This window comes from Ruditapes philippinarum, unplaced genomic scaffold, assembly GCF_026571515.1.
Source record: "Ruditapes philippinarum isolate M1 unplaced genomic scaffold, ASM2657151v2 ctg6116_1_1_1_1, whole genome shotgun sequence".
Lineage (NCBI taxonomy): Eukaryota > Metazoa > Mollusca > Bivalvia > Venerida > Veneridae > Ruditapes > Ruditapes philippinarum.
In genome coordinates this window covers 20339-42938 of record NW_026857527.1, presented here as the reverse complement: position 1 = coordinate 42938, position 22600 = coordinate 20339, and the positions used below count along the sequence as shown (strand labels likewise).

General features: G+C 30.6%; 1 protein-coding gene across 2 annotated transcripts; it reads left to right on the top strand.

The window, feature by feature from the left end:
• The first annotated feature begins 9925 nt into the window (after positions 1-9925).
• LOC132750086 (putative uncharacterized protein DDB_G0288537) lies at positions 9926-22266 on the top strand. 2 transcript variants are annotated; one of them, XM_060740025.1, is made up of 10 exons: positions 9927-10076; positions 10508-10624; positions 10854-10952; positions 11605-11793; positions 14877-14969; positions 16269-16415; positions 17655-17750; positions 18520-18558; positions 19686-19769; positions 20648-22266. In XM_060740025.1, the coding sequence occupies exons 1-10, from the start codon at positions 9962-9964 to the stop codon at positions 20755-20757; spliced, it is 1089 nt and encodes a 362-aa protein (XP_060596008.1). In that variant the 5' UTR covers positions 9927-9961; the 3' UTR covers positions 20758-22266. The 2 variants fall into 2 exon arrangements, with proteins under 2 accessions (XP_060596007.1, XP_060596008.1); XM_060740024.1 differs by lacking the exons at positions 17655-17750; positions 18520-18558; positions 19686-19769; positions 20648-22266 and having other exon boundaries at positions 9926-10076; positions 16269-16816.
• The last annotated feature ends 334 nt before the right edge of the window (positions 22267-22600 follow it).

The following is a 22600-nucleotide window of genomic DNA, read 5'->3' as shown; positions in this document are numbered from 1 at the left end:
TTAAATCAATAGTTATTAATATTCTGGCTGTGGGACATAGGTATTTACTTCATACAAGTTTTGATATGTAATAGAAAAATTCTTGCACAAGAGAATTCTTTTTTTCTTTTTTTCCATGTTACGAACACACTTGTTTCATTGAACACATCTATTTTTGACAAGTTTTAAAGATACGTCTTATTGAAAATATTCTTATTACAATATTAAAATTTAGATTACAAACCTTATATTTGTCCCCAAGTATTATTTTTGGGTGTTATTTATGCATGTGTAATTTTACAATTTTTCTGAATCCTACTGTAAATAAGAATTTTCACACCCTCCATTTTCCTTCTAATGAATTTCCTTCATAACTGATTTTATGAAATTTTACAGGAGTAATGTAACAGATTCTTATACTTAGAAAAATTGAATACATCAATGCTGACGTGCATATATTTCTTACATGTTGGAAAACATTTCTTATATTTGCAAACTTTTGTCTCCAGAATACTTAATAAAAAAAGTATTTTTGTAGCAGTCATTTCTTTTTAAAAATGCATACAATTGTTATCTTAAAGCCACTGGATAAATAACCAGTATTACATCTGGCATTTCTCTTCACTTTTCATTATTTATTATATATTTGTCCATTACTAATTATATATTTGACAAAGTTTTATTCATAAGCAAATTTATTGTGCACCCCCATATTTTTTGCCAGTCATCCCATCCTATTCAATTTGTCACCAAAATTTTGACCAACCCACAATTTTTTATATATTGACAATATTTTTTAATGTAACTTTTTTGTATTTGTCTTGTTATTTATGCCTGTTTTGTCTTAAATTAACATTTTTTGTCAGATTGTTAAAGGCCCATTATCCTTCAGAAATGCTATCCATTTTATTTCTCAAAAATTATAAAAAGAAATACTTATTAGCCATATTATTCTTGAACTAAATCCTGCTTTTTTTTACTCTGTTGGCGATTGGTATAATTACAGTGAATTAGTATTTTGTATGGAAGTCAAAATACCACTTTGTTTACATTTTGCTACATTCACAACACATTACTGCACATTAAGCGCTACTTTCTTCAATTGTTAAACATCTAAGATGTCATTAAATCATTATTAAAACATTATTAAACACATGTTTGACTTTTCTAAAGAATTAAAAAAAAGATATATGCATTTCTGGGGCATAATGTGCCTTTAAATATTTATTACATATAGTTATATAGTAATCAGTGTATCTCTTCTACAACTATGGTAATTTATAGTAACAGGTACTTGTTATAGATTTAATGAAGGTATATAGACAAGGTGTGTGAAAAATATGTTCTAAGATATCATAAAAAAAGTAAAATTTAAATCAAAGATTACCAACATTGACAGAATGGTGGGAGTTAGATTTTCTTATATTTCCATGGTTTCTAGAGCAAATTTTTTTAGATTTCCGTGGTCTCTAGAGTTAAATTTTCTTGCATTTCCATGTTTTTTATCTTGCCTGAATCATTCTTTTTCAAGGTAGGAAAACCATTGTTTGGCTTTATGGGGGTCAAGAGTTAACAATGTATGAACTGGTTATACGAAATGTTCCAGACTGCCCAACCGTGAAGTCAAACCAGGCTTTATACTGTTGACTGGTTAACTTTAATCTTTCATCTTGATATCCTAAAATTGATAATGGACAGTTCATTTAATGAAAGCTGAATAAGTTTGTTTAGAAATTCAGCATGTTTAGGGTTGGTCGTATAAACAAACTTTATAAATTCATTCTTATATTCTGACATATTTTACATATTGTATGGCTGGAATTTCAGTATAAACTTCCTCTGATAGAGAAATAAACTAAATACTTTTCTCACACCATGTTTGTATAAGACATTTATAGCTACATGTTGAAAACAAAAGTCTGTAACAAATTGTAAATTAAATGAACAAAAAAGAATGGAGAACTTGTTAAAATTTACCAGTGATAGTTTTGTACCAAGTAGTAGATATGTAAGTAACTCTATTGCATTTGGAAGTTAAGTTTATGTTTATAAAATATTTAATAAGAAATTGAAATATTTTTCTAAGATTTAAGCATAAAATTTAGATGGTCTAAAATAAATTTCTATTTATCAAAGGTATGGAAAAATGTCCGAATTGAGGGTGGTATATTAATTAGCAAATCATATAAATTTATAATAAACAAATAAGCTTAAAAAAAAGGGAATTTAGAATTATATTTATATTGTTATATAGCTTTTAGTTTACATTAAAAGAACAAATGACCAGCATTTTCAATTTGTCATATCACATACATTAGATAGGTAACTGAAAAAGAAAAATACTGAAAAATACTAGAAAATATTAGTAAAAATGTTAATGAAATTCATTTAACATGGGATATATTGGATTCCTGTAATGTTAAACTATGATGATATCAATTAATTCATGAAGGAATAAAATATAGCAGTGAGATATGAATTTTATCACTCACTGTATATCACTCATGGACAGAAATGAGTTTGTTTTTTTTTTTAAATAACTGAAATGGTGAGAAATATGTATGGATATCAAACTTCAAAAATTATTTTTAGAGTCACTTGTCCTGCAGGACCAGTAACTTTTAAATCCAATGTACAGGTAACATTTGTCTACTCGTCCGGTACCTAGTTCTCTTAAATTCTACTCATAATTGCAAGTCTGTAAGAGGAATTTTCGACCTATATATGATAAGTAGATCACAAAAAAGAACAATTCAACAACTTGTTCATAACCGCTTTTTTTCAGGCATCATTTTGGGACTTGTGAAAGACATTGTTCTCTTTTCAAATTTTTACTGTCTTATTGTGAAGAAACATGTAGCACTAAGACTAGATAAAAAAAGTGTATATAGGGAAAAACACGGGTAATGGATATGTATTGAGATCGACTAGACTTAGAAATGTGAAATTATTTACTCAATACGAGATTTTTATTTTAAAACAGAAAATCAATATAAAGAAAAACCCTACATGTTGTAACAGTCTGGTCGGGGCCTATTCTGTTAGCAACTCACTTTAGAACTTTAATAGGTAAATCCCTAGAATTAATAAAAATGGAATGTACCAGATTCAAAACAGTGAAAGTTCATTATCTACATACAGTTTGTTAAAATTATTAAGTTTTTGAAGTTTGAAAATTTTGTTAAATGCAGATATATTTCTGCGTACAAAAACATATCGAATGGCATTGTACAATATCTAAAAGACATTAAAATAAGTGAATAAAAAGTACACATAGTTTTTGACAAATTAGATATTGATAATAAATTGTTGTCTTAAATTAATGATTTAAAATAGATGTATACTTTATTAAGGTAGTCTTACTGAAATGCTTTATTGTTAAAAAACATCTAACATCGGCCAATATCGCAAATCTGTTATTTCCAGAAAGTTTTTTTTCTTCTTCAAAATCTTGGGCTTTAGATTATTTACAATCACTCATCCTTTATCGCTATGTACTAAATTCCAGTTGTATATGGTTAAAAAGTATTGAATACTGAAAATTGTGAAAAATAACTGTTAGGAAATGACTGATTTATTACAATATTGGCTGATGTTAGAATTTTTTTGGTGAGACAGCATTACAGTAAAACTACCTTATAGAGATGATAGATTTATGAAACAAGAGGAGTAAAGTTTCATATTGAATTACATTTTCTATTGTTTTTGTTTTTATATTGCTTAATATGTGATATGTCTTGTTCCTCTTCTTTTTTTTACTTCGAAATTTAAAAAAAAAAATAAAAAATTAAAATTGGAAACATGACTTGACCTGTTTATGTTTTGATTTCTCCCCCACCACCTACACTCGCAAGGGAAAAAGGATAAAAAGTTGTTTGAGCGATTGGCTAATTATGGTTGAGGTGTCTGTTTCTGGGTTGGGTTTGAGCCCCTTGTTAAGTCAGGACAGGTTAGTGTCATGAAGCAGATCCTAATAAGCTTCTAGCTTTCATGAAATGAACGTGATAGAAATATTGATTAAAATTAAAATCTTGTGTCTTTTCTTTCAGTTTTGGTCTGAATTTTTATCCTAAGCAGCTTTTGCAACAAAAAAATGGAAAAATGAAGATGTTACAATATCTAGTACAGGATGTGGAATATAGTGATCTGTCACAGAGGGGAATGTTTGTTTGTTTTGTTGGGTATATAGACACACCCCCACTATTAAGATCATATCCAGATGATTGTTGACTGGCTTTACTGGTGGAGTAAGAGCTCTGGTTCCCCTACACACCTGAAGAATACACACAAAGATTAAAATCCCTGGCTTTCCATAAGCTGGCTATATAGTTTCTTCACCTGATAGAATCCAAAAGTCTCCAAAAGTATTCACACCCACAACTTAACCATTTGAACATGGAGGTCCTGGGAATGACTAAGCTTTTCTGAAATTTAGATGCAGTTTTTATCTTTCCAGTCTAATTGAACAGAAATATAGAAATACCATTTCAAGCTTACTTGTTAGATTTTATATAATTTGTGCACTCAATGGTTTCATACTGTTTGTTTTTCTGGTTTTAACTCTAATTTTAACACATTTTTTGGTCATATCTTGGCAGTCAATCTACCTAACCAACTTTCCTGGATATTAACTATAACCAGTGATAACCAATTTTCCTGGATATTAACTATAACCAGTGATAACCAATTTTCCAGGATATTAACTAAAACCAGTGATAACCAATTTTCCTGGATATTAACTATAACCAGTGATTACCAATTTTCCTGGATATTTACTATAACCAGTGATAACCAATTTTCCTGGATATTAACTATAACCAGTGATAACCAATTTTCCAGGATATTAACTATAACCAGTGATAACCAATTTTCCAGGATATTAACTATAACCAGTGATAACCAATTTTCCTGGATATTAACTATAACCAGTGATAACCAATTTTCCTGGATATTAACTATAACCAGTGATAACCAATTTTCCTGGATATTAACTATAACCAGTGATTACCAATTATCCTGGATATTAACTATAACTAGTGAGAATCAATTTTTCTGGATATTAACTATAACCAGTGATAACCAATTTTCCAGGATATTAACTATAACCAGTGATAAGCAGTTTTTCTCCAAGTGACTGCCCTTCTACTAATCCCACTTGACTTCTGAATCAGAGGTGAGAGACAAATGACCATTTAGACCAGGCCTCAAACCAGTAATCGCACCTGAAACCAGTGACCACTGAATTTCTAATCCGATGCTTTCCCTATTTAGCTAAGCAGGTAGACAGTTTAATAGATAATGAATGAAGGATATTGTAATAAAACTTAGTTAATTAGGTACGGTAATACATAATTATATTCTAAGGCTATTAATGAAGGGACCTCTACTTTTAATTTTAATCACGGCAAAGTGTCAATGATATATAATATTTTTTTAAACTATTCTACTTCTGTAACCTATACAGTTATAACCTTTTCCACTTTCTTTCTCTTTTCTTATATGAAAAAATATTTCATATTTGTTGATGCTTACTGGTATACCTTTAGGGCTAAAAATCGTGACAATAAACAGACCTGGATAAAGTTTGATAAAAATCTGCATATGACTAATGTTTTCATGTTGATTTTATTGTCTGACAAGTTTAACATTTTGTTTGTATAGATTTTGCCTGCATTTCATGATGAAACATTGATAACTTTAAAGTTGTTTTCTTGAGTTTTCATATAGACATTATAGGCAGAATTAAAACTGTTTAATAAAATTTCTTTAATCTTTAAAACTTGTAAGAATATAATTACAGAAATATTGTAAGAATATAATGACAGAAAAAAAAATTGGGTGTCACCGGTTGCCAAGTTTATAGAAATTCTATTGAACAGTTTTAATTGTACCTATATGTCTATAAACATCTTTAATCCATTACTGCATGAGCATTTTGTGAATAATGGCTGTTTCCATTGAAAAACCTCCTGTTACAAGTTCAAATTGCTATGAAACTATAAAATATGCTTCAATATTCATCAAACTTGGCACAAATGTAGACTGGACCATTTGTATCCTAAATTTTCTGTTACCATGGCAATGAGGGGACATCTCAAAATCACTATTTTGTGTTGATTTTTTTCCCATCTAAACTGATTTCAAAGTGCTGCAACTTCTTAAATGGATTGAAATGAAGTCAAAGGCTTTTCAACATTAGTTACACGTTACCTTTTGATTGACTTGAGGTCAGTTTTTGCCACTCACAGGTCCAAAATCTTCTTGGCGATGCCCCCCCCTTCAAACTCCTAAGGGGGCACATCCCCCCTCTCACACCCCCCTGATGTATCTTTCTGATAGGGGCTGGCGCCGAAAAAAGTGATCACTTAAATTTCTCACCACATTTCTCAATGAAAACAAGTGTTTGGGGCCTAAATAGGACATTTTTTCATTATTTGAGTCCTAACAAGGGGGAGGGGGTCAAAAGTGAATTGTTTCACATATATATGAGGTAAAGGGTTAAGCTAACTGGAATTTTAGTTTCTTTATGGACCTGTATGAAAATACAATGTCCCATATGAGAGTCAAATCCACAGAAGTGATTATATATACACTTTTTTACACACTTTTTAAGATTAAAACTTGCCCATAGCTGATAACTGCCCCATAATTATGTTGACGATCAAAGAACCTTTTCAAAATTTTAAAAGAAAAAGGAAGAAAAACTTTGTAATTGTCTCATGTAATGTGAGCCTCTTTAAAGCAGCATGCCTACAAATTCATAGTTTTTTCATGAAAATTTTAAAAATGTATCTAAAAGTAAAACATTGTAAAGTGAACAAAGAAAATAATTTTCATATTGCAAACGGCAGTGTCACAATCCACATAAATTACCAATAAAATATACAAGAATACACAGTAGAAATATGGTGATAAATACTGCAAAATCAGTCATTAATGGCATTAAAAATGTAAAATGTTATTTAAATATTGAATCTTCTTACTTTTCTTAAAATCTTAGAATATTTTTTTTTTCTTTAAATTTTATTTTCTTCAAATATTTTGGTTCATCTGGAGGCATGCAGCTTTAAGATTGGCTAAGAATTAGTAATTTTGCCAGCTACTTATTTGCCTGGGGAAGACAAATTTAATGTTATACTGTAGTGTTTTTGTTCTTATCAAGATTTGAAAGGTCCTTTACCCTAGTGAAGTCAGGCTGTGATAAAAACCATAAAAAAGATGTTATCAGGGGCTTGTATCTAGTCATGGTTAGTTTCAACTATATGTCCCTGTGGCCATAATCTGGTCATCCATAATACAGGATACATGCATACTAATTGGTCATATAGAGAATTCAATACGTTTCTGCTCTAAAATGTTCATATAAGATATAATTATTGATGAATCAAAATATGCATATTTTTTTTACTGGATTGATGAACTTAATTCTAAAAATTATCTCAAATTTGTGAGGGTAGAGAGGAAGTTATGCACCTAGAAGGATATGAAATTATTGATCACCTGAGTTAGATGATTTTATGGATTAATACATAATGCTCACAGTTTCTGTGAAACGCTAAAGATTCTCTCAAACTTTTTTAAAACAAGGTTTCTTTTAGGTTCCCAGGAATGAAATTATTTGTACCTAGGGAGATTTGCTGCTCAAATATGTAGATTACCTGCCCTTGAATAGAGGGATAAGCTGCTCAAAGATGAAGTTTATCTGCTTCTGAAAGGGGGATAAGCTGTGCTCAGAGATAAATATATTGACCAGCTCTTGGAGAGACTGTTAGGCTGCCCAGAGATGTAAGTTACATACCTTTGAAATGAGAGATATACTGCTCCAGGACTCTGCCAAAATAACCTGAACATGGATAGATGAAATGTAGTTACCTGCCCTTGAAGAGAGAAAGCTGCCTAGAGATGAAGTTACCTGCCCTTGAATGGAGATAATTATATTAGTTGTCCAGAGATATTGTGTTTAGTTACCTGTACTTAGATAGTAGGATGCCAAGCTGCTCAGAAATTTAATTACTTCCCTTGAGTAGAGGGATATTAATATATGGATAGAAGCAGAGGCAAAATGTGGTAGTAAATCATTTTTTTCTTATCTTTATAAGTTTAAGGGTGAGTACAATTTCTTGTTTTAGTTGTAAATTGCATTAAGCCATACTGGGCCTGCTGAATATGTTGAATGGACTTATCTGGCTTTACATTTAGAACTGACCATTATTATAATGTTTGAGGGATTTCTAAACATCAAAATTATAACATTGAGCAGCAACAAAATAATACATGTTCAGATTCAAGTTCTAATGTAACAATATTTTAATCACCTTAAAGATTAAACATGATATATACAGACAATTTCCTTTCCTTTGTTTTATTTAAATTTAAACTGAACATGAATTTCAGATTTTTTTCTAAAATGTTGTTTTGTTCATTAAGAGATCAATAAATAAAAAAATGATATAACTTCTGTTGTTATTATTGAATAGCTTTGAATTCTATGTTTGTGTTGTTTTTTTCTCATCTTTCAGGATGTCTGTAGACAATCAAGATGTGACAACAAATAAAATGTTGCAACTGATCAGCTATGTTTATTGACTACATATACTCTTCAATGGCCATAGTTACACACAAATAAAGTTCTAAAGGCTGAATGGACAATATTGGAACATAAGAATATCAGGTTCCAGTTTTGGTCCATAATAGCAAACAATTTATGGATATATTTTGGACCATGATTATTGTTGGTTGATTCATGGAATATTTAATTTATGGACCACTTGTGCCATATTACATTATATGGATAGATGTGTAAATTCCATGGACAATAGATGATTCAACCCCACATAGTATGGCAGTGCATGGATCAAGATGTCTCAAACCATCTTCCTTTTTCTAAATCTATATCAATGAATATGATAATAGATGTGCCAATAATTTTTCTTCTCAAACAATTATTTAACTAATTTATTATTATAATAAAGTGTTTATTAATCATTACTTTCAATTTCAGATGTTTACAACTAAGTTAGAATTATCAATCTTTGATACAGTAATTTTAAGTGATATTCAGCGGTGTTGCTATTATATGTATATGTATTACTAAAGTTATGGAGTTTACTTTATTTTTCAGAGATTGTGAACAATGTCTTAAAATATTATTTATCTGCTGCTAAAAGTTATTCTCTTTATTTGCAGATGCTGTCTTAATTAATGTCAAATGTAGCATTTTATTATTATCTAGTTTGATTTTGTCACGATAAAATGTTGAACATGATGCATACATGTTAAAAAGCTATACAAATATGAAGTCATTATCAAAATTATATCTTTTTTGGAAAAATAATTTTCTGTAACTATAGCAATGGATTACATACACATCAACCATTTTTGAGAACTGAAATTTTTAACATGTTACACCTCATGTTTTACCTCTAATTCTAAGATTTCTGATACCACCAATATTTCATGAAAAAAGGAGGAATAATTGATTTAAAAAAAAAAAAATGAAAAAGATATTGATAATGTAATTATCCTACATAAAAGTGTGTATCAGAAATAAACAAAAATAACATTTTAAATTACATTTATTATATACATTGTATTTATATAAAACTTATGTTCTCATAGAGTTGTGTTTAATATGCAACAAAAAATCTACAGGGTTTTTTTTCTGCAGTTAGAAATGAATATATTTGTATTTTATTAACATGACATTATAATTATTCTGTATGTTAGTTTAAACATATTTTATTTAGCAAATTTACAAGCATTTTATCATTTTACATCACAATATATATGGAATGGAAAACTGTGAAGCATAGCACTTATATTAATACCTTTGCATGATGGAGTAGTCTTTATTATTTCACTTTATATGATCAGTGCATGTTGTACATTTCAATAGTGATCTAAATTAACAAAATTTTATATATTATTATATTACATGTACTTTAACTTTTGATTCATCATACTTTATGTTAACATATGATATATGTTTCTACATGTTTCAGTATCGCCAGTCAACATTTATTCTAAACTTTTTCTCTCGGCAAATTGTGAATATGACATTAGCCAAGGAAATGATACAAGTAATTTTTGTCCAGGATGTAAGTAAAACAATTTCCTTACTTCCTTTGCTGTATATTTTATCTAAGATCTGTGACTCACACAAGACAATGACAAATTTGTGCTCTTAAAATCCAAGAAATTAATATGCTACAAGAGAATTTACTAATGATGCATGCCAAATGTTTAATGTATTTATTTGTTAGTCAACATAGTATTATACCCTCTGAGTTATGTGAATGATATTTATTTATAATGATTTATTTGACATGATTTTTCTTCAATGTATTATGCATGTATAGATCATAAGATGATAAATTATGTTTAAATCTTATTTAAAATTCAAAGAAACAATAATGTTCTATTCTGTTTTTTAACTGCTTAGCTATAGCACTATGTAACATGTATATTGTAATGTAATATTAATGTTTTAAATGATGTAACTACATGGACACCATACTCTGTATTGTAGATTATGACTCCATTGAGACACCATACGAAGGGAGCAAGGAGAGCAAGCTTCAGGATATGTCTGATGTGTTCTGTGCATACTGTTCTAAACAAGATCTAACTTGTCTACAACTCTTTTGTAAGATTTCTATATCATTTGTGTTGTTTTTTCTTATCAAAATATAAAAAAAATCATAGAATTGACAAACTTACTGCCTTCAATTAACAATAAAAGAGCTTAATAATTTAAGCCCAACAAGCTATTTATTAGGCTATAGACTATTCATGTCATTATGTATCCTTATCAAAAGTATTCTATAGCTGTCATTTCCCTATAATAAATTATTTTATAAATTTAAAATTTGCAGGTGCCCCTGACAGACTGATAGTCTCTGTTGCTATGACGATGATGTCATCATTCTGTGATGGTATACAGAATACTTTCCCTTCATGCTACAGTGAATTCTGTAAGAAATACTTTATATCTTTTTCATGTGCTCTTATATCAAGATAACATTTGTGAAAAATGCATTAATCTTAGGCACATTATGCCGCAGAAAGAAAGTTTTTACTTCCTTAGAAAACAAACATGAATTTCATTATGTTTAGATAATGGTGTTAGAGAATTGTTAGATATTCAATGTTACCTGTAAAAAGGAGCAATAGATTTAAAATAATTTGTCAAAATTTTAAGCGGCAAAATGTTAACAAAGTAGTATTTTGACTTCCATACAAAACATTAATTCACTGTAACTGTACCACTATTACTAAAAAGCAACAGATAAAAGAGATATGGTACACCAAAATTAAAAAAGCTTTAAAAAAATAAAAATAAAACAATTTCTGAGGCACAATGGGACTTTAAATTGTGTGATCATTTTCTCAGTACATTTTTATCTTCACAAAAACATTCAATTAATTAATTAAGTCAAGTGAAATCATGAAGATGTTTTTGATGGGTTCATATATTGAGGGGCAATAAGAGAACAGACTTGGCAAATGTCATGCCAATAAGCATCAAACTACTGAAAATTAACATCTATGCAAATACCATAAAAGTATCAATTTTGTAATAAGAAAGTATCTTCATGAATATTGACTGTAGTGTACATTTTCCAGGCTCAAGCTCTGTAAGCAAGCGGGAAGCCAATCAACAAACAGATAGGTTAGGTACCAGTAATGAATGTACCCCAACTTCTGATTGGATATCTGTTGCGGGAATGGACCAATGGTGTCAGAGTAATTGTGCAGGAGGCAATGATCCAGACAAATGTCCTGAAAGTCATTGTACATGTCCAGAGATAGAAGGTATGCAATGCTTTCAGGTGGTACCCCTCACACCTTGCTTTCACTGTGTATACCTTCTTACTTTACCAACTAAAAATAAAACAAAAACAATTCTTATATATCATTTCCCAACAATCAAACCTACTCATAGCTTTAATTTACAGATTATATTGATATTCCTATCCAACATAAGCTTTTATGCTATTTCCAGTGATTTTTAGCTCGACTATTCGAAGAATATGAGAGCTATTGTAGTCGCCCCGGCGTCGGCGTCGGCGTCAGCGTCCGCGTCGGCGTCTGCGTTGGTTAAAGTTTTTTGTAAAGTCAAATATCTCAATTATTGCTTGAGATATTCAATTGAAACTTACAATACTTATTTATAGTAATAAGGTACATCAGATTGACAAGTTGGATAACTCTACCTACAATATTGACAGAATTATGCCCCTTTTTAACTTAGAAATTTTGGTTAAAGTTTTTTGTAAAGACAAATATCTCAATTATTGTTTGAGATATTCAATTGAAACTTACAATACTTATTTATAGTAATAAGGTACATCAGATTGACAAGTAGGATAACTCTGCCTACAATATTGACAGAATTATGCCCCTTTTTAACTTAGAAATTTTGGTTAAAGTTTTTGTAAAGTCAAATATTTCAATTATTGCTTGAGATATTCAATTGAAACTTACAATACTTATTTATAGTAACAAGGTACATCAGATTGACAAGTTGGATAACTCTGCCTACAATATTGACAGAATTATGCCCCTTTGAAACTTAGAAATTTTGGTTAAAGTTTTTTTGTAAAGTCAAATATCTCAATTATTGCTTGAGATATTCAATTGAAATTTACAATACTTTTTTATAGTAACAATGTACATCATTTTGCAAAATTGCATAACTCTGTCTGCAATATTTGCAGAATTATTTGCCCCTTTGAAACTTAGAGATTTTGGTTAAAGGTCTTCAAAGATATTTACTTGAAACTTTACACATGTACTTAGGGTCATAATTTGAGGGTCATAATTGTATGTCACTGACCAAGTTCCATAACTCTATCTTGCATTAAGGCTGATTCATATCCCCTTTTCTACTTAGTATCTTGGTTAATGTTTACATGCAAGTTTTACATATCTCAATAACTATTAAAGATATTTATTTAAAACTTCACATATGCATTTAGGGTCAGAATTGTAGGTCACTGACAAAGATCCATAATTCTATCTTGCATTTAGGCTGATTTTTCTTCCCTTTTTCAACTTAAAAAATTCATGGTAAAGTTTTGCTTGTAAGCTGTTATCTCCATTACTACTGAAGGGTTTGTGCCTTTTTTGGGACAATTTTATATTTTATAAAAAAAATTAGCCCTTTTGTGAACTTAGAATATTTTACATTATTAAGGCTCTTTTACTATCAAGCACTTAGAATAGTCGAGCGTGCTGTCCTACCGACAGCTCTTGTTTGTAGATTTTTGTCACTGCCTCACAGGACAGCCCATGCCTTTCAAATTAAGAAAATTTAGACCTGTATTAACCAATTGAAAATTGGCAATATTTAATAAAATCTTTAAATAAATTGACTTTTTATTCAGATGTTAATGCATTCATTGAGCTTTTCATAAAAAAAAAAACATATGTGCCTTAACAGTTGTGCTGATTGAGAAATTTTTACATTATTAGTTAACTTCAACATATTTTACTTTTAAATGCATTTCCAAATTTTCATGAAAATTAACATGAATCTGGAGGCTTGCTGATTTAAAGTAAGTACATAATATATGAATTTCACTTTTTATACAAGGGTACTTTGAAAATGTAATACAATGTTTATATGTATTTATATAGTCGTAATTATTATTTTACACATATATAATTTTTGTTTTGTTATTTTCAACACTTTAATATACACATAATTTAATCACTAATTGAAATACAATGTCAGAACTTATTCCAGTCTAATTCAAATCAAGTCTGCAGTATTTACTTTCATTGTCTTTGAGGGACCTTCTTGAAGGGCCTTCTTGATTCCAAAGTTTACTTGTGTAAACAAACTGGTGTTTTATTCAATACAAAACACTTGATATGTATAATTTGCTACTAATTCAGTACTTGAATTGGTGACTCCTTCAAATACTTGAAATGACTCACTGTTACTTTTTTGGCGTAGTACATGTAGTTGAGTCACCAATATGACTAAATGACTTGACGATTGTACATGATTTGTAATGACCTTTTTAAATAGTAAAATTGATTGTTAGTCAGCAAATCTTAAATACAGCTGGTTTCAATAAAAAAAACTCATTTCAAAATGAGGAACATTTCAAAAGGTGGTTACAATTTTCCACCAACCTACATGTACATATACTTTCTATTTTAGTCTGGCAAATCAAACGCATACCAATAATGAAATTATTCATAAAAAAATAATTGTATATATGAAGTCTATTACGAATGTAATTTATGTAACAAGTGTGACTTTTGTTGTGATAAAATACAGTATAACCCCTCAAGAGCAACACCCTCTGGCAGACAAAGATTTTGGTTGTTGAAGAGAGGTATTGCTCTAGAAGGGTGGCAATTTATTGTGAATCATTTCTTTAAGAAGAAATGATACTGTTATAAAGAGGCTATTGCTTAACAGAGGGACACTTTCTGCAGAGGTTGTATTTTAGTAGGAAACATTTCAATGAATAATGACAGTAGCAAGAAAGTGTGTATACCATAAAATTCAGCCAAAAAAAGTCACATACATAAATTACATTGCTGAAATTAAGTGAAAAGTATGAACATTATGAAATTACTAAATTTAAACATTTGGAAATGAGGCAATTTTCCATCTGAAGCAGACTGTTAGAAACGTTTGAAAATGAGGCAAATTCCCATTCAACAAATATCTGAAAATCCAGGGCTTTTATACATGATCTCAATTGAAATTGTGGTTGAATTTCATCATATACATTTGCTCACCACCATATTTTTAATACACAAAATTGTTATTCAAACTCTTAGACTAATGCTTTGCTGGTTTCCAGTACTTTCAGTACTTTGATTTTGTTAAGGATTATTATAAAGTATAATAATTATAATCTTGTCTTATTCAGAAACAACAGCCACAGTGACAACAGTATCTGCCAACAATCTGGGAACCAGTTGTCTACAATGGGAAGCTTCAGTAATTTGGTCAGGCGTTCCTGGTACGTAATAATATTCATGATTGAAATTTCATTCAAATCATTAGTTTATTAAAGTAATCATATTATAAATACAAGAAGCTGGTATAGGGAGACATCTGTGAATAGTAGTTAAGGCATCTATCTTTGGGATCGGGAGGTCCAAGGTTCAAGCCCCACGGGCAGCGTGAATTGAAGGATGAATGTTTCTCGTGGGACTTGTTCCGAAATGGCCGCTTTGTGAGCTGCAAGGTAGTTAAAATGAATGCTTACCAATTTCTATCCGCCTGGCACCTGGCATAGTGGTTGGAGTTGGGAGGTAACATGGTGTGCAAGCAAAAGGTGTCTCGTAAGTCAGAAATGGCTGGCCCTTTCAGTAAGGGTGACACCATAATAAACAAGACCTTTACCTTTTATAGTTACATCAAAAATTGTACAACTGACATAAAAAAGTAATGGAAACCAAACTGATTCTAAATCTTTTATTTGGCTTTTGAAAAGTTTATTTCAGCAATTTTATGATTTTATTGACTCATAAAAATTATTGTTTTTAATAATGATTTATAGTAAAAAGGCGTTGAAAGACCTTGCTGTAATCTAAAGAAGAAAACAAATCATTTGTTTTTGAGGCATAATGTGCCGTTAAATGTTTTAATCATTTTTTATAATAATAATTTGAGGCACATCCTGTGCTTAATTTTCCTGTGTAGTAACTCTCATAATTTTTATCAATTTATTTAACTCCCTGAGAAAATACTCAATTCATGTTTTCATTAAAATAAATTTTAAAATCCATATTTTTCTATGTGTGATTAAAAAGTCCTAATCAAACAACAGTTAGCATAATACTAGCACATCATAATTCTTTACAGCAATGATTTTTCTGTGTTGACCAGTGGTCATCCCACCAATTAGGAACATGCACCATATTTCTGATTGGCTCTCAAGTTTTGAGGTTTACAATAAGAAAAATCAAAATTTAGTCATTTACATGTACCATTAAAAGTTACCGAGGACCGTGCAGCAAATTGAATTTATCAAGGGGAGAAATAATATAATTATCAAGGGGAGAAATAATATAAATTATTTTTTTATGTCTAATCAACATTCTTCTTTCTTTTCATCATGCTTTAAAACAATTATAGTATATAGAACTTGACAGTTATGTTGAATTATCATAGCCTGGGACTGCACTTCGGGTTTACTCTAAAGAAAATGTTCCCGTCCTCGATGTCAAGATATTTTTACAGTCTTGTTGCTATACTATAACTTTTACTTAACTGTTTTTATCCTCCCATGCTCTATTAATCACATATATTTCAGGGATGGATTCCTGGTGCCAGTTGTCATGTACACGTAGTGGACAGTGCCCTGAATCTCACTGTCAGTGCAAAGAAAATTTACCTGTCACTTCTACCCAATCATCTACAATAACCTTATCTTCTCCTTCTGCTTCTTCTTCAACAACAAGTACGCTTTCATCTTCAACAAGTACTAAAACAACACCATCTCAACAACAACAACACCACCCTCAACAACAACAACACCCTCAACAACAACAACAACATCAACAACAACAACAACAACTACTTCAACACCCTCCACATCATCATCAACAACAACAACAACATCACCCTCAACAACAACAACACCCTCAACTACTACACCTTCAACAACAACAACAACAACACCCTCAACAAAAACAACAACACCCTCAACAACATCATCATCAACAGCAACATCATCGACAACAACACCCTCAACAACAACAACACCCTCAACAACAACAACCTCAATGCCGTCATCATCATCAACAACAACAACAATGACAACACCCTCAACATCATCATCAACAACAACAACACCATCAACAACTACACCCTCAACATCATCATCACCACCACAATCCCCATCAACAACAACGTCAACATTATCAACAACAGCAACAGGCACACCCTCAACTACAAGCACATCTTCCTTTTCAACAACTAACACACCAAAAGTAACAACTGTAAGTTCAGGTATAGTATCAACAACAGCTGCTCCATTGATGAACCTAACAGGTATGACACTTTTTTCACACTTATAAATACTTTAAAATTAACTCTTTATTTAAAGGCCTATTATTTCCCAGACAGGCTTTTATTTCATTTCTAAAAAAAAATTGTATTTGGTCTCCAGAGTGTTATAGTTACTCATTTACCAATTAACTGAATCATATTTTGCTTCTGTTGTTTTCTGGAAATTAATACAGTTATAGTGATTAAGTATTTTGTATGGAAGACAAAAAACTACTTTGTTTACATTTTGCTACCTTTATGATAAATAATTCCACATTCAGAGCTACTATTTTTCAGGTTAAAAGCCTCAGTAACATGCTCAAAAACCACTATTTAAACATAAACTTATGTTTGTTTTTTTCTAAAGAAAGAAAATTTTATTTCTGAGGCAATATGTGCCCTTAAAACAATAAGATCTATACTAGTCATTATGTGGATTGTCCCCTACATCATATTCATGTAATTGTAGCAAAGTACAAAATTAATCTCCTGTTTAAGGTGATATTTAGTCGTATATTGGTATTTATTTTATTTAATTATTAATTCTCAAATACTAATATTTTCCCCTCTACTGGTATTATTATTATTATAATTTATTCTAATACTCATTGATATTTCTTTCAATAAAAAACAACATTTATTGTTTCAGATGTTGAATCACAAGGTGTTGTTAGTCAGGTAGTGTGTGACCATGCTAACACTGTGAACCATAATGTCCTTACTGACAGATACTGTAACCAACAAGGTAACTTGATTGTTATGATGGTTTATGATATTAATTAATTTTGAACTGAAAGAGTCAGCTAGATCTTCTAATAATGAAAAAGACCTAAAAAAATGTCAGTTACATTACAATACAATACAATACAATACAATACAATATTTTTATTTCTCTCAAGACATGCACAATATATACATGACAGCATGAGGTAACACAGAATAGAAAAGAAAAGAAAAGTAACTCATACAAGTTGCTTGTACATAATTCAAGTGTTAGTAGATTGGAGAATGTTTTTGAAACTTGAAACATGGCTGTGAGCCCAGTTAAGGTCAAACTGGTTATCCTGAATGCGTGCCAAAAGCAGACTGCTAGATTAAAATTTCAGTTGTATTACTAAATTAGTCAAAGCACTGGGAAAACTGTTTAATACAAAAAAGACAATTAAAAGTCACTCAACAAAAAATGATATAAATCTTATTCTTCTGGCATCGACTAATTTAATGACTACCCATGTGACCTTTGCCAACACATGTGCCGTCGGATAATGATCTGCAAAGTTCTGTTAGCTATTTCATCTGAGTACTTAATTTGACGTTTCCCCTATATATGATGATTCAGGTTTTGTCCAAATTGAAAGATGGACAAGTCCATTTAAAATATTAAAGGGGATAAAGGGTTAAACATTAGTTAATGTAAACTTTACAATTTGTGTATAGGTATCTTTCATTTTTTTCTCCTAAACAATAAAATTGATATGGTAAATAGTTAAATCATTGTTTACTTTATTTTTCAGGTACTACTGACTATAAAGGATATAATAATGGAATTCTAGGTATGTTTTTCATGTCTGAATTTCTTTGAAAGAATACCACATCATACTTTGAATGCTTGCAATGACATTGGCTTGCATGTGCAACCAGTATAGATCATGTGAAACCTTACGCTGGCATAATATTGGCAAGCATGTCTGTCTGTCTGTCTGTCTAATCATACTTTAAACTGTTTGTTGGTTTAAGTTGAAGCATATGTTGTTTGACCACTTAAGATAACAATGGTCATTCAAAATTCAAAGCACTGGGACAAGTTCAGTTTACAAATTAAGCAACATAGAATTATCATTAATGCATTTTGCAATCATCTCATCTATTTTAATCCATGAGGTCTCATTAAAGCTGATATGCTCCTATAATTTTAGATCAAAAGTTTATTCATATGACTGTCTTTTGGGTATATACCCCCTGCCTGCTGGCAGAAGCTGAATCTATCTATACAATCAGTGCAGACTATGATCATAGGGCACATCTATAACATCTGATCATGGTCTGCACTGTTCAATGTTCAATCAAATTACATAATTTGAAATTTTTCTTCAAAATTATCTGGTTTTGATTGGAAGATGGACAAATCCATTTAAGTTTTTTAACATCGTAAAAGTTAAAGCTACCAAAGTCAACACAACACAATTGATTTTCTCCATAATTACATAATTATTCTTGTTATTATACATAGGGGATATTGAATGAATATTTATTAAACAAATTGAATAAAATCATATTATAAGTTGAGCCTCTGGCGAGTATAACATTGTTTTATTCAATGAGTTCAATGAATTTAGTATTGAATGTGCATGAATATAATATTCAATTTATCACATATATAAGATAAGAACGGTAAACTGTTATAAAGATGCTATGTTTACATATAACGCAAATGACATCACATCAAAATGTTATTACATCGGTGTAATTATTACACTCCTGCATTGCAGTTTATGTCAGAAAAAGTTATTTTGATACATTTTTACCTTGTCTTAAGGTGCTAATTAATACATACTGCTTTATCAACCACATCTTTGCTCTTTGTGTTTTGATTCTAACCACAAGCCATCAGACTGTTGTAATATAATATTTATTAAATCAAATCTCTCTTATAAATGACAATTTCAACCCTTTTTTTCAGATCAAGTTCTTAGTTTTGCTCCAAAGATTTTATGTGCATTGACAAATACAGCGGGCAGAGGTGAAACCTGTCCTAACATGTTCTGTAAGTATAATTCATACCTAGTCTTAATTAATTCCGCGTTAACAGTTTGACCCATTCTACAGACTTTTTTCATACTGTCAAACCGTTACACCTTAGAAAGAGACCTTGCCCATCCAAAATTATCTTGATGTTTCTTTGACAAGTCTAATTAGTTGGACTAAACATGTACCCTGAAATTGATTTTCCAATGACTTTGATTTAAGCTTATGATTCAGCCCAGGTTCTTCCAAACAAAAAGTTAAATTTACTAATTGCACATTCTTAATGACGAATGTTAGGTCACCTTTCAGATTAGAATGATAATGTTTGTTTGTAGGAGTTTGCAAAATAAAATACTATTTCATGTCAACCCTTGAACTAATTTGAGCAATAATCAATTTTTTTGTTAGAGGAAAAGTTAGACAACTAAAGTGCATGTTTCTGAAACAAATTGAGACCACAACAGAGTCTTTCAAATTCTGTTTGAAAGACCCTGAATACAGTTAGTAAATAAGTGAGAAATTTAGGCCTGACTCCCTGAGACTGTAACAGTGAGAGACCCTGATTTATGAAGCTAAACATACAACCTTATTGTATCTGAGGCCTGCAGTTGCTTCCCCTGACATTATGGGAGATAACTGTGTGTGGCTAACAAAGGGTTGTTACTTTGATGATGTAAGAACTTTGAAACATCTGAAAATAGTTTCAAGTAGTAACTAGGCAGATTTGATATTGATTAAAAACATCTAAAATAATAAAGAATCAGGCAAAACTAGTAAGCTAAGAATAACACTATAATAATGTTTATGATCATGATGTTTCAACTTATTTTCAGAGCTCCAGGTGAGCTGCCTTTATTTCCCTTTCTGTTTTATACTTGTTCTGTTTTATAATTACAGGTGGGGAAAATCCATTGTCCCAGCAACTTATCAAGACAAGTTTGTGTTCTGTATGCCAGCAATTCTCTGAGACCCTTGCCCCAACCTGTGCCATGGCTTATTGTTCATAAAGATCAACAATGTGTCATGGCCTACTGTTCATAAATACCCATATAATTTACCATGGTTTATAACTTTATAGTTCATAAATGTCCACAATTTACCAAAATTGGCTTATTATTTTCAAATAACTAGTTTGTCATAAATATCTACCATTTGTCATGAGGTATTGTGAATAAATATGCACCATTTACCATGGGGCATTATCCTTAAATATCCAACATCTGTCATGGGCTATTGGATATAAATATTCTCAGTATGCCATGGGTTATTGTTAATAAATATGCATTATTTGCCATGGGGTACTATCCTCAGTATACCATGGAGTTATTAAACATGTATCATTAGCCATGGGGTTTTATTAATAAATATCCAACATCTGCCATTGGGTATTGGATATAAGTATCCTCCATATGCCATGGGGATTTTCATGGTGTTCTGCAACTTACTGTACATGATATCCCAAAGTTTGCCATGGTTTATGCTGATCAACAGGGTGTGTCATTAAAAATTACTTTTTGAAATTTCTGTGTATCTGGATTTACAAAAATGTCAATATTTTTTTATATTAAAAAAATTGTATGTTTATTTGGAATGAATTGGAGCCTCATTTAGTCCAAGTTTTTATAACAACACTTACTTTCAAACATGATTGTGTAAAAGGTTTTAAATAAGGGAAAAGAAAATCACCTGTACCAATTATTATTGTAAATTATATACTGGCATGCGAGCAGTTCCCGTACAAAAATCGTAGTTATTTAAATATTACTATCTATTACGCTCACTCACCAAAAAATGAATGTTACACATCAAAATTCGGCTCTTCACACATATTATGGAAATTCCATTATGTTCTAAACACAGAATAACTCTTAGTTATGAGGCCTCATATGGGGTACCAAAATTATCCATTATTTTGTATGAAGAGAAGTAGTTCCCGTACATAAAATATAACCCATTATTATTGTACAATGTTGTTATATATCGGACCTATTTTTTTATTTATAATTGTTGTAGAGACCATTATCCCAGAGGTAAATAGATGTAATTAAGGAGTTAGAGCATAGACTAAACGCTGATATCTATTACCTGGTACCATTACCCCCAACGCATTCACATGCAATGGCATCCTTGTATGCATGAAATTTTACTCAGTAAAGCCCTAAAATTATTTAATATAGTAATATAGATCAAAATTCTGATAATTAAACAGATTTTCGTCGCACTGCCTACTTATCTGTATATAGGTGGTGCAAGTGGATAACCCTTTAAGAGGCCTCACATGTAAGTATGTGTGCCCATGCGCGCGAAGTCGGAATCCCCCAAAGTTAACAAGGTCGCGTTTTGACAACGCACAGGTGAAAGTGATTTAAAATGAAATTTTTTTATACGTACTGTCGAGCTGACACTTAGATTTTGTGTCGTTTATGCATCTGCTTGATTTTATATCAATTTTTGAAGAATGCAAGAAAAAAATCAAGCGTTTAAACGAAAAAATACGGGTACTGCTTCTGTACGGGAACTGCTCGCATGCCAGTAGTAGTTTTCTGTATTGATTATACTTAATGATTTTTTTTATGTTTGTAATTCTTTCTTAATAAATTTCATTTGCTATTTAAAAGTAGTTATAGTATTACTTAACTTCCAACACATGCCTAAATGGTTACAAATCCACCTCCCCTTACCCCCCTCCCCCCCCCCCCCCCAAAAAAAAAAAAGAAGAAAAAAAAGTAGTACATGTAATAATAAAATATATTCTGCAATAGTAAACCTGTTTTAAATATTGTAGAGATGTAGATAACATCTGAAGATAAGCTTTGTAATATCCAAAATAGTCAAATATTCCTGTTCTGG